Below are 13,394 nucleotides of genomic sequence, written 5' to 3'. Positions count from 1 at the left end.
ACCTACGCTTACTGCCAGAAGTATGATCATATGAGATGTCAAGTGAAAATTGAGACTGGATTGAGGACTTTTTGGTAAGGAGGACACAGCATGTTATCTTGGATGGGGAGTCATTGTCAGATATAGAAGTAACTTCGGGTGTGTCTCAGGGAAGTGTGTTTGGATCCTTGCTGTTCATGTTGTATGTTAATAACCTTGCAGACGATATTAATAGTAAAATCAGGCTTTTCGCACAGGGTGCAGTTATCTCTAATGAAGTACTATCTGAGAGAAGCTGCATAAATATTCAGTCAGACCTTGATAAGATTTCAACATGGTGCAGAGATAGGCAACTTGCTCTAAATGTTCAGAAATGTAAAAGTATGCACTTCACAAAACGAAAAAATGTCGTATCCTACGATTATAACATCAATGAGTCACTGCTGGAATCGATCAATTCATACAAATACTTGGGTGTAACATTTTGTAGGGATATGAAATAAATTGATCACATAGGTTCAGTCTTGGGTAAAGCAGATGGTAGACTTCGGTTTATTGGTAGTATACTGGGGAAGTGCAATCAGTCTACAAAGGAGATCGCTTACAAATGACTCATGCAACCAGTTCTAGAATATTGCTCAAGTGTGTGAGACCTGTAACAAATAAGACTAACAAGTGAATTGAATGTATTCAGACATGGGCATCTCAAATGGAGACAGGTTCATTTAATTCATGGGAGAGTGTCAGGGTGACACTGAATGAAATGGACTGGAAGACTCTTGAAGACAGATGTAAACAATCCTGAGAAAATCTATTACCAAAGCTTCAAGAACCGGATTTAAATGATTACTCTAGGAATATTCTACGACTCACTGCATATCACTCACACACAGATCGTGAGGATAAGATTATAATAATTACTGCATACACAGAGGCTTTCAAACAGTCATTCTCCTCACGCTCCATACATGAACTGAACAGGAAGAAACCCTACTAACTGGTAAAATGGGGCGTACCCTCTGCCATGCTCATCGTGGTTTGCAGAGTACAGATGTAGATGTACATATTTTGTGTACATTTTTAATGGTAGCATTCCTTCTACTGTCATGTAACAACAACATTAGAGAGACAAAAAAAAAATCATTTCATTCAGATAACCACAAAGTTCAGAATTAGACATCTTGAAGATATGGTTACAAGTACTAATACGGGCCATGGAGTCATAGGAGTGACATTAAATTTTTGTGAATGAGTTCAGAATTAAAAGAATATACACAAATATTGAAGGCATATTCAGGTTACTATTACTAACACAGGTTGTGGAGTCATATGAGAGAGATTAAATTTTTGTGAATGAGTTCAAGAATTAAAAAATAAATACAAATATTGAAGGCATATTCAAATGGTCTGATCAGGTGTAGCTGATATACCCACAGGTAAAGCTGGACTTTCAACAAACTGATGCTGGCACGTGAAGGGCAGACTTCATTGCCCATTCCTTCTCGTAAGAGAACAATAGACCTTATTGGGATTTTGTATGTCTTCAGCTGAAGTCATACACTTAAGGACTCTTGAAGAAGAAGCAAAAATAGCACAGCATATGTCACACACTGTCAACTATTTATCGTACTGCTGAAATATATCACACTCAAAGCATCTTTATGCCCTTACAAACTGCATAGATGTAATGTACAGAAATATATCTGAGTACCATCACTGTATCTTGTTGCATCTCCTCTGCCCCCCCCCCCCCCCCCTTTTCTCTTTATCTTTTTGTCTGTCTGAATTACAAATTTATCTAGATTTGATCACAGTTCAGGACATTCTTGTCAAGTGAAATATTCTGATGGGAATACCAAAATACACTGATGTAAAATTCACCACAAATTTTGCAAAAATCTTCTTGAACTAGCTTGCTGTAATCCCATTTTTGACAATTCTAACAAAGTTTTCAGAATGCAACAGGTCAATGACATTGTCATAAAAAGGAGATATTTTATTCCACTGTATTCAATACACCCAAAGTGTTCATGACAGAAATTATTTTCCTCCCTGTTGTGAGGAGTAATTGAAACTAAGTTTAAAGAACTATGTAGCATACGACACAGTGTGATCATCAATAATGATGCTTATGTCTTGGAGGACAGATCAATGATGTGTGCATGATCAAAACCAACTGTCTATTGCAATATTTTCTGTGTTTTACCTGTTGCCTTCCAAGTCATGCCACACACTCCCTTTTCATAATATTATCCTTCTATTCTGTTTTACCTATCACCTTCCAAACAGCACCACATGCTCTCTTTTCATTGTTCCATTGTGGATTTTCCAAAACAAAAATACTAGTTTACTTCCACCTCCTCCCTCCTCACATCTGTATGTTTTTGTTAGTGCACAGGCACAATAACTCATGTGACGGAGACTTGATTTCATAATCATTACATGACTGAGGCTACAATACAAACAAAATAGCTAATTTCCAATTTTTAGTCTTCACTATACTATTTGATTGGTTGTTGTTGTGGTCCTCAGTCCATAGACTGGTTTGATCCAGCTTTACACGCTACTCTGTCTTGTGTGAGCTTCATCATCTACAAATAACTACTGCAACCTACATCTTTGTATATCTGTTTACTGTATTCATCTCTTGGTCTCTCTCTACAATTTTTACCACCCACGCTTTCCTCCAATACCATACTGGTGATCCCTAGGTGCAGCAGAATGTCTCCTATCAACCAATCCCTTCTTTTGGTCAGGTTGTGCCATAAGTTTCTTGTCTCCCCAATTTTATTCAGTACCTCCGCATTAGTTTCATGATCTATCCATCTCATCTTCAGCATTCTTCTGTAGCACCACATTTCGAAAGCACCTATTCGCTTTCTGAACTATTTACTGCCCACATTTCACTTTCATACATGGCTATACTACAGATAAATACCTCCAGAAAAGACTTCCTAACACATAAATCTGTATTCAATGTTAACAAATTTCTCTTCTTCAGAAATGCTGTCCTTGCCATTGCCAGTCTACATTTTATATCTTCTCTACTTCAGCCATCATAAGTTATTTTGCAGCCCACATAGCAAAACTCATGTACTGCTTTAAGTGTCTTGTTTCCTAACCTAATTCCTTTAGCATTATCTTATTTCATGTGACTAGATTCCATTGTCCTTGTTTTGCTTTTATTGATGTTTATCTTGCATCTTCCCCTCAAGCCACTGTCCATTCCATCAAACTGCTCTTCCAGTCCTTTGCTGTCTCTGACAGGATTACCATGTCACTGGCAAGCCTCAAAGTTTTTATTTTTTTCACCCTGAACTTTAATTCCTGCTCCAAATATTTATTTGGTTTCCTTCACAGCTTGTTTAATATACGGATTGAATAACATCAGGAATAGGCTCACTCCCTTGTCAACCACATCTTCTAACACAAATCATACAGTCAGTATTGCCTTGTGTGTTCCTAAATTTCTCCGGAATCCAAACTGATGTACCCCACGGTCTGCTTCTACCAGCTTTTCCATTCTTCTGTAGAGAATTCATGTTAGTCTTTTGCATACATGACTTCTTACACTGGTTGTTCAGCAATTTTCACATCTTCAACTGCTTTCTTTGGAATTGGATTTATTAAATTCTTCTTGAAGTTTGATGGTCTTTTGCCTGTCTCACAAATCTTGCGCACGAAATGGAAGAGTTCTGTCACCGCTGGTGCCTCCACGGCTATCAATAGTTCTGACAGATTATCATCTACTCCTGGGGCCTTATTTCAACTTAGATCTTTCAGAGCTTTGTCAAATTTTTCTCACAATACCTTATCTCCCATCTCATCTTCATCTACACCCACTTCATTTCTATAACATTGCTTTCAAGTTCATCTTGCTTGTATAGACCCTCTATATACTTCTTCCATATTTCAGCTTTCAGCTTTCCCTTCGTTGTTTTTTACCATCTGAGCTCTTGATATTCATAGAGCTGCTTCTCTTTTTCCCAATGGCCTCTTTAATTTTCTTGTAGGCAGTATCTGTCTTTCCCCTAAAGAAATGTGCTTCTACATCCTTACATTTTTTCTCTAGCCATTCCTGCTTAGCAATTTTGCAATTCCTGTAAATCTCATTTTTTAAATGTTTATATTCCTTTTCGCCTGCTTCATCTGCTGCATTTTTAAATTTTTTTCTTTTCATCAATTAAATTCAATGTTCCTTGCGTTATCCAAGGATTCCTACTAGGCCTTGTCTCTTTACCTATTTGATCCTCTGCTGCCTTCACTATTTCATCCCTTAAAGCTACCCGTTCATCTTCTACTGTATTCCCTTCACATTTTATAGTCAACAATCGTATAATGCTTCCTCTGAAGTACTCCACAACCTCTGGTTCTTTCAACTTATCCAGGTTCAATCTCTTTAATTCCCTACCTTTTTTGAATTTTTTTCAATTTTAATCTACAGTTCATAACCACTAAATTGTGGTCTGAGTCGACATCTGCCTCTGGGAAAGTCTTACAACTTAAAATCTGATTGCTAAATCTCTGATTAACCTTTATATAATCAATCTGAAACCTTCTGACATCTCCTGGTCTCTCCCACATACACAACTTTCTTTTTCTCTCAGTCCATATTCACCTACTATTTTTCCTTCTCTTCCTTTCCCTACTATCAAATTCCAGTCCTCCATTGTGATTAAATTTTCACCTGCTTTAACTGTCTGAATAATTTCTTTTATCTCATCATACATTTCTTCCACCTCCTCACCATCTGCAGAGCTAGTTGTATGTAAACTACCATCGTAGGTGTGGGCCTCGGGTCTGTCTTGGCTATAATAATGCACTCACTATGCTGTTCATAGTAACTTACCTGGATTCCTATTTTCTTATTCATTATTAAACCTACTCCTGCATTACCCCTATTTGATTTCGTATTTATAACCCTGTAGTCACCTGATCAGAAGTCCTGTTTCTCCTGCCAACAAACTTCACTAATTCCCACTGTGTATCAATTCAACCTATCCATTTCCCTTTTTTAATTTTTCTAACCTACCTGCCCAATTAAGGGATCTAATATTCCATACTCCATTCCATAGAATGCCAGTTTTGTTTCTCCTGATGATGACATACTTCTGAGCAGTCCCCATCTGGAGATCCAAATGGTGGACTATTTTACCTTCGGAATATTTTACCAAACAGGAAGCCATCATCTTTTAACCATATAGTAGAGCTGCATGTTCTCGGGAAAAATTATAGCTTTCTGCATTTCACATTACCAGCAAAGGAAGGCCGTTTTTTTTGACGATATAAGGCCAGATCAGACAATCATCCAGACTGTTGCCCCCTTTTCAGACCACACTACTTGACTTAACCAGAACAAATGTCGAAAAGGATTACGAAATTGCACCTATAAAAATTATATCGTTACTCTTTACCAGTCGCCATCTGGAAATTTTGAACTTCTCTTAAGCAAAATGGAGCCATTGCTAAATAAAGTAAATAAAATGCATTGAGAGTTGGTAACCCGTGGCAATTTCAATATTGATTTCCTCACAAATAGTAGAAACAGAGAGGCTCTTTTGAACCTTGCAACATCCTATAATTTAATGGCTGAAATAAAAGCTGCTACCCAAGCAATAGAAACTCGTGAAACAGTTTTAGATCCATTTCTAGACAGTTTGACTGGCATGTCAGTTATAATTTCACACGTATCGTGGAACTTAGAAGAGTGATAACTGAAGTCAAGTACCATCTCTTTGTGCTATTATTGTGTGAATGACTGAAATCAGTTGTCTATTGTAAGATAGTGAATGAGCAGTGTGTAATTATCCAGCAACAAGCCATGAGAGACTGTAATGTATACTTATGTATAGTCAAAAACATTCAATGAAGCATTCCTTGAGAGTGTGTGAAAGGAAATGTGTTGATTGATATAGTGCCTTTAAGAGTCCCAACCGAAACATTGTGTGTACACTTAAAACAACAATAACAATGACACTTCTGCTTGAAAGAATATGAACAAAATTGTCAGGGATGTGTGACATTGTATGAAACTGTTGTCCAGAGCTCATGCAGCTGTTGTGATACCTTGCATGGAAGAAAGGGAGGCAGTATCTCTCACTCAAACAGGCATGTTTTCAGGAAATTAAGGGACACACACACACACACACACACACACACACACACACACACACACACACACACAGAGAGAGAGAGAGAGAGAGAGAGAGAGAGAGAGAGAGAGAGAGGGAGAGAGAGAGGGAGAGAGAGAGAGAGAGAGAGTACATGCCCATTGTAATGCTGTGTTGCAGGATCAAAATCAGAATGATACAAAAAATAAATAAATAAAAATATAAAATTTACAAAATGTAGCAAAAAGTGAGTTTCAGCAGTTAATTATTAGTCAGGCAATACTGGAATAAAATGCCTAATGAATGAATCATGTTTTCATTTATCTGGTACCAGTAATAGAATTGTGATGGTCTGTACTGGATACATTTCTCAATCTAGTACAATTAATGTCAAGTTAGATACGTATGGGCAGTGCTGAAAAAAAATCCTGTGATTGATTAAAGGTTTGAATTTTGCAACCTAGCACAGATAGCATCATCTCTGTATGCAGAGGAGTGTTTGCCAATAATGAGAGGTTTCTGATGGAATTGAACAAGCAGTGATCTGATGCATGGACATAACCCTTTTCAGCAATTGGTGTGGTACCACAGAAGCTTTCATCAACTATCTAAAGAACTTCTCATCCCACCCGAAAAGGCTGGGACAGAATTATGGAAAAGAGAACATCTGCCTTCTATGAATAAATCAAGGCAGCTGAACATCTGCCATTGGATGCATTAAAAGCTGGCTGGTGTAGAAGGCACTGGATAATATGTGATCGGGAGTGGGATGATCCAACTCAAACAAGAAACAACGACACTCCAATACAGGTGATGTAAACTGTAGTTGTGGACAACGGAAAACAAAAATTGATATGCTTTTTTGTCCTCTGTGCCCAACATGTTCCATATATGATGATCTCTTCCAAGCCATCCTAAGTGAATTGGATGTAATGAAGTTCTGGATATGTATAATATAAAGAGCACTGTTATGATGTCTCAGATGTTATGTTTTTGCCCATAAATAAGTATTGCTGGTTCCTATATCGCCTGTAAATTAATGAGGTTCTCATTTCAATAAAATGAAACTCTCAAAATCAGACATGTAAGGGAACCTGAGAAGTTAATTCTTCACGAGGACTGAGGACTGGTAAGCAACATCATGCCTTTCACTGACAGACACAACAGAAGTGTATCTGCACATTTTTGTTTTCAGACTTTCCTTAATCAATTGAACCGTCGTGGAGTTGTACAAAGTTATTTCCAACTATAAAGGGTAAAACAGTATAGATCTGCATGCAGCATGTACAGTTAACATCATATTTTTCATATATAGCGGAAAATGGAAGGATGGTCTATAGTATCCCACTGATGTTGAAACATTGAGTGAAAACTCAAATTATACAGAACGGAGAAGCAAATGGGCCTTAGTCTTGATAACAGAACCATACCAGCATTTGCCTGAAGTGATTTAGGGAAATCATGGCGAAATTAAATCTAGTTAGTTGTATGGGATTTGAACCCTACTCCTTCAGAACACAAGACTGGTGTGTTAACCTCATTCAGCTCAAAAACTGAACTGTTGTCTTCTTGCCCCCACCCCTCCATCACCCCCTCCCTCAAAGATCTGTCAGATATACAATTTTGTTTGTGAGTCACATTGAAATAATGGGTGTATCACATGTAAACCAATAGCCAAGTAACTGTAATGGAAGACCAAGAAGTAAATCACTCTGAGGCCTGTGAAGATATTGGCTGGTATTAAGCATAACATGTTGCCCCATGTCTGTCAGGGAAGCCACTTTTAACATCACATGCAAGAAATCAACAGAACAAAAATCAGAGTTTGTATATCTCCCTTGTGTTTGTACCAACGTCTTAATATCTGTACATGTTACTGCCATTTCTGAGGACCCACTCCAAACAAAAGAACCATTTGTTCCATGTGCTCCACTCATATGCAGGGTGTGCTACCAACACCCAATAAATGTAACAGTTCCCTTAAATAAATTTTTACTAGCAATGTATTATATATTACAAAAAGCAATATTTTTAATGACACCTTGGGAACCGCTGTTTCCATCCATGCCTCACAACACCTAAAATAACATTCAAGTAAATTTATTGTGTGACACCTTCTTTTTTAAAAAAAGAAATGTGAGGATATGACATAACCCTCATTGACCACCAACAGTTAGCAGAAGACTGGGGGCAAATTTTGTTCTGCTGACAGCAGTTATGTCTCTGAATTGTGTACAAGCCAACAGTTTTTTCTTTGTTTGGTTTTATCTTGCACACTTTCACTCAGTTCTGCCCTATGACATAATTTTATTGCACTTTGGATCTAAGGTGAAGAAACTACTTATTCTACGGGGGCAAGCAATAACAATAATGTGAAAAGAATAATCGAACATATTGCAGAACCCTTTTGAGGAATCTGAGGATTCTTTTCCTTACACACCAATACATATATTCCCTAATCATATTTGAATATAATAGAAGGAAACATTCCACGTGGGAAAAATATATCTAAAAACAAAGAAGATGTGACTTACCAAACGAAAGCGCTGGCAGGTTGATAGACACACAAACAAACACAAACATACACACAAAATTCTGCTTTCGCAACCAACGGTTGCTTCATCAGGAAAGAGGGAAGGAGAGGGAAAGACGAAAGGATGAGGGTTTTAAGGGAGAGGGTAAGGAGTCATTCCAATCCCGGGAGCGGAAAGACTTACCTTAGGGGGAAAAAAGGACAGGTATACACTCGCATACACACACATATCCATCCGCACATACACAGACACAAGCAGACATTTGTAAAGGCAAAGAGTTTGTGTGTATGTTTGTGTTCATTTGGTAAGTCACATCTTCTTTGTTTTTAGATATACTAATCATATTTGAGATTAACAGCATGAGTAAACTTGGGATAAAATTTACACTTCCTATCACAATATTAAAAGTAAAAATGATTTCATTATAGGTTAAGTGTACCTATCTAATGTTCATAATGGTGTCTTATACTGTAGATCAAAAGTCTGTAGCAGGTTACTAGTACACATCAAGAAAGAACTGGAAGTCCCAAGAGTTCAAAACAGAGAACACCCAATTTATCAGGATATGTAGACTCAGACACTTAAATTTTGCATACCTCCAACATTTGTATTAAACAGGTCTTTATTTAACTATTACATAAACATCTGATCAGTATAAAACTTCATTATTACTTTGTTTGAGGTATTATATGAAAACAACTGTTATGTAGTGTAGGAGAAAGGCTTTTTAAAAGTAGCTGTTTTTCCCCTACAAGCACGCAATCTAGAAGTGATTACCATAATTATCTGTCTGAGTAAATTAGTGCCAGTCATAATTTGTTGCTGTTATACTTCACAAAAACAGCCAGCAATGGTTGCTACTGTCTGATAATACTGAACTTAGACAAACCTGAAAGCTCTCCTTTATTATTGGATTTATGGAATACAATGTGTGAATGAAAGTTTTTGCATTTATCGTTACAATCTTCTCATCATTCTCCCTGCAGCATCATTTTTAAATGAACAATTTGCAGTCACTGGCCCACTTTGATCTCGAAGGGTCAGAGCATTTGTCTTACCTTGGATCAGAGCATTTGTCTTACCTTGAATGTGAATACTTTGTACCGAACATCCTACCTGGAGTTCTATGCACTGAAAATTGTTCAAGTGTGTGGGACACATACCACGTAAGACTATTGTGGGATACTGAACACACACAAAAGGAGCAACACAAATGGTCACAGATTTGTTTTAGTCATGGTAGATTGTTACCATGATGCTGAAAAAATCTGCAATGGTAGATGCACGATGATAGATGCAAATTGTGCCTCAAAAGACAGTTTGAGATCTACAATTGTTTTGCTACTATACAGAACAACAAGAAAAGATCACAATAATTAGAGAACACAATGAGACATTTAAGCAATCATTCAGCTACATCCACATCCTCCACACCCCACTGTATGGTGCATGGTGAAGGGTACTTTATACAATTAGTGGTCATTTTCTTTCCTGTTCCAAACGTGAACAGAGTGAGGGAAAAGTAACTGTCTACGTGCCTCTGCTTTGCAAAATCTATACTGGTGGCAGTAGAATTATTTTGCAATCAGCTTCAAAATGCTGCTTCCTAAATTTTTTCACTAGTGTTCCTCAAAAAGAACATTGCCTTCCTTCTGGGGATTCCCATTTGAGTTCCCAAAGCATCTTCGCAATACTTTCGCACTGATCAAATCTTACCAGTAACAAATCTAGCTGCCCGTCTACGAACAGGTTCCATACCTTCCTTTAATCTGACCTGGTAGGCATCCCAAACACTTGAGTAGTACTCCAGAATGGGTTGCACTGGTGTTCTATACATAGTATGCTTTATAGATAACCCACACTTTCTGAAAATTCTCCCAATATACTGATTCAACCTTTCACCTTCCTTACTACAATCCTTAAATGCTCACTTCATTTCATATCATTCACACTGTTATTCCTAGATACTAAATTGGCCTAACGGTGTCTAGCAGCACACTACTAATGCTGTATTTGAACATTACACAGTTTCCCAACTCATTTGCATTAACTCATATATTTCTACATTTAGAGCATCACAGCAACTAGAAACCTTGTCTAAGTCATCCTGTATCCTCCTACAGTCGTTCAATGATGACACCCTCCCATACACGACAGCATCATTGCCTAACAGCTGCAAATTGCTGCTCACCATGTCCGTCAGATCATTTAAGTATGTAAAGAATAACAGCAGTCCTATCACACTTCCCTTCGCACTTAAGTAGATAGAACTGGTAGAAGCTGTAATGAGAAGTACCCTCTTCCATGGCCTTCACAGTGGCTTGCAGAGTACGTATATGTAGACTGTTGGTGTCCTCACACCAATAATCATTGCCGATGATTGCCTTGGATACTACAAATCAGCACTTGCAGTATTTTGATGACTTAAAAGATCCTTATGATGCAGCCTTCCATGTGAAGCTTGCTTACCATTACACTGGAATCTTCATTTGACTGTTTTGAAGCTGAATATTGCAACAAATCATTAATTGTGGATTTCAGGTGTTGAAATAAGTTAATTATATTTCCTGCCGACTGCCCAGCAAGAAGGCCTTCGATATTCACAGCTCTTTTATCATATACTGCACTTCTTTTTCAACGTCTTGGCAATTTTGACATCATGAATATTGACAAGAAACCACTGGCAGTGCAAATTGGTGGTGATCACGTATGATGGGAGAAGGATGTTGTGGGAAATTCAAATTTGTCCAGATTTTGGAGACACAATTTGTACATTTACAGTGAAACTTTTCAGTATGACACTGGTATTAAAAACACAAAATCATCTAATTTAAGGAAAAAACTGGCTACCTAATCAAAAATTTCTTAAGTTGACTTTCCACCTACATTTTCCAGTCGTCAAATATTTGCTGTCAATTTTACCAGTTGTGTGGCTTACTCTGTGATACTCTACTCAAGTCACTCAGATCTACAACACAGATTTACTCCAACTTGGTTTAATGCTTTGCTGCATTTCAGTTCAGGAAACACCTTTTAGAACATTTAGATGAAAGTAGGCTGCCCCTGATTGGTGTAAAGATTCAGATTAAATTTATATGAAAGATGTGGTGAATAACAATCAACTTCTTGAAAAATTGAACTTGTAAATGGTGGCTGAACAACTTCTACACTAATCTGCACAAAACATTCCAGACATTCAAATATTTTAAAAAAGGGCAACATAAGCATAGCTTACCTTGTTCCTGTTTACTCTTTTCCATCGCCATGCAGGCCGTTCTCCATTCCTGGAGTTCTGGTGAAGGAATAAGACCAGCTGAGCCAGCAGCATTGTCTTTCCTTGCTTGCCACCAATTGTGATCATCTTTGCTTATTATCTGTAATAACACAGACATCAAATATTATGACATTGTTGGCACTAATAAAAAATTAATGTGAACAAAATATAGTCCAATGCCGTCATGTACCACAATAATGATTTTCTAAAACTAGTAAAAGCCCACTCGCTAATTTGATATAATTACAAAGGCCAGCACTTTATTTTATTAGTCACTGTCTTTCACAAAGTGTTCTAACAGCCAGGTACCATTCTTACACATAGAGTTGTTTCATTATGTACCTTCAATAAATACACCAGCTGTCTTGCAAATGCTTTTGAATGTTAAAACTACATTGATGACTTAGCAAACAAGCAAGTCTCTTTTAAGTTGTTTTGGCTTAACCTTAATTAGACTAACACCCCTTTCAAAATGAGGAAAATATACCCACATTACCTACCACTGGCAAAACAGGTATTACCAAGGGAGGAAGAGATTGGCAGATTATCTGTGACCATTATTTTGCACAAACATGAGATTCACTAAGTTACCAATAAGACTCAATGACCACAGATAAATTATCTACATAGAGATAATACTATGTGCTGTTGCTGAGTCTGCTAGGAATATAACAACATGTACTTTTGCACCTTTTTCACCACATATAATTTGGATTTCCTCTCCCAACCACAGCATTTACAAAATTCATAAATGGGTACTAGCTTTTCAGCCATATTAGGCTCCTTACTATCTACTTGCCATCAACACACTAGTCTTCCTGTTTTTTTTCCCTGAAGTTTTTGTCTGTCGCTTTTTGATTTATATCCAGCATTATGTCTTTCTGTCACCTTATATGTGCCTCCCAATTTCATTAATTCTCAACAAGGTTATTCATGAAGCCAACATGCTGTATAACCAGCAGTTTAGTCAACACATGGAATAAATCTAAAGCCATGTGGATGTTTTCAATAAGACAGCTGGGGACAAATGCAGGGGTTTTTCAATAAGATCCATTGAGGATATAGACAGCGTCATTTCTGACTCTAAATAAATAAGTGAAGTGTTCAATAACCATTTCATATACATTGGCAACAAACTGTCTTCTCAAATTTCTGCTCCAGTGCTCTCTATCTGTTCAGATTTAAGAATTATTACCTGAAACATTGCTCCTTGATCCAGTCACACCATGTGAAATGTACCATGTCATCAAACAGAAACTAAATATTATAAAACAGAAACCAAACTCACACTCATGTGGTACTGATGACATATCAAATTACCTTCTCAACACATTTGCCATCATGTGTCTTATTCCATGCCAGATATAATAAACAGCTCATTGCTTTTAAGGCCAGTTCCTCAAAACTTTTAAGACAGTGGAAGTTGTTCCTCTCTTCAAAAAAGGTGAAAGGAGTGACGTTAACAACTACAGGTCCATCTTTACCCTATCAAGCTTA

General features: G+C 37.3%; 1 protein-coding gene across 3 annotated transcripts in view; it reads right to left on the bottom strand.

Annotated features, from left to right (window-relative positions):
• LOC126481650 (peripheral plasma membrane protein CASK) overlaps positions 1 to 13,394 on the bottom strand; it is a 650,466-nt gene that overhangs the window by 93,369 nt on the left and 543,703 nt on the right. For all 3 annotated transcript variants that reach the window (XM_050105580.1, XM_050105572.1, XM_050105588.1), the window contains one exon: positions 11,859 to 11,997. In XM_050105580.1, the coding sequence (XP_049961537.1) occupies positions 11,859 to 11,997 (139 nt within the window). The remainder of the gene's footprint in view (positions 1 to 11,858; positions 11,998 to 13,394) is intronic.

Source organism: Schistocerca serialis, chromosome 1 (genome assembly GCF_023864345.2).
Source record: "Schistocerca serialis cubense isolate TAMUIC-IGC-003099 chromosome 1, iqSchSeri2.2, whole genome shotgun sequence".
NCBI classification, from domain to species: Eukaryota; Metazoa; Arthropoda; class Insecta; order Orthoptera; family Acrididae; genus Schistocerca; species Schistocerca serialis.
The sequence above is the reverse complement of the archived record's forward strand: the minus strand, read 5'-3'. Positions and strand labels throughout refer to the sequence as shown.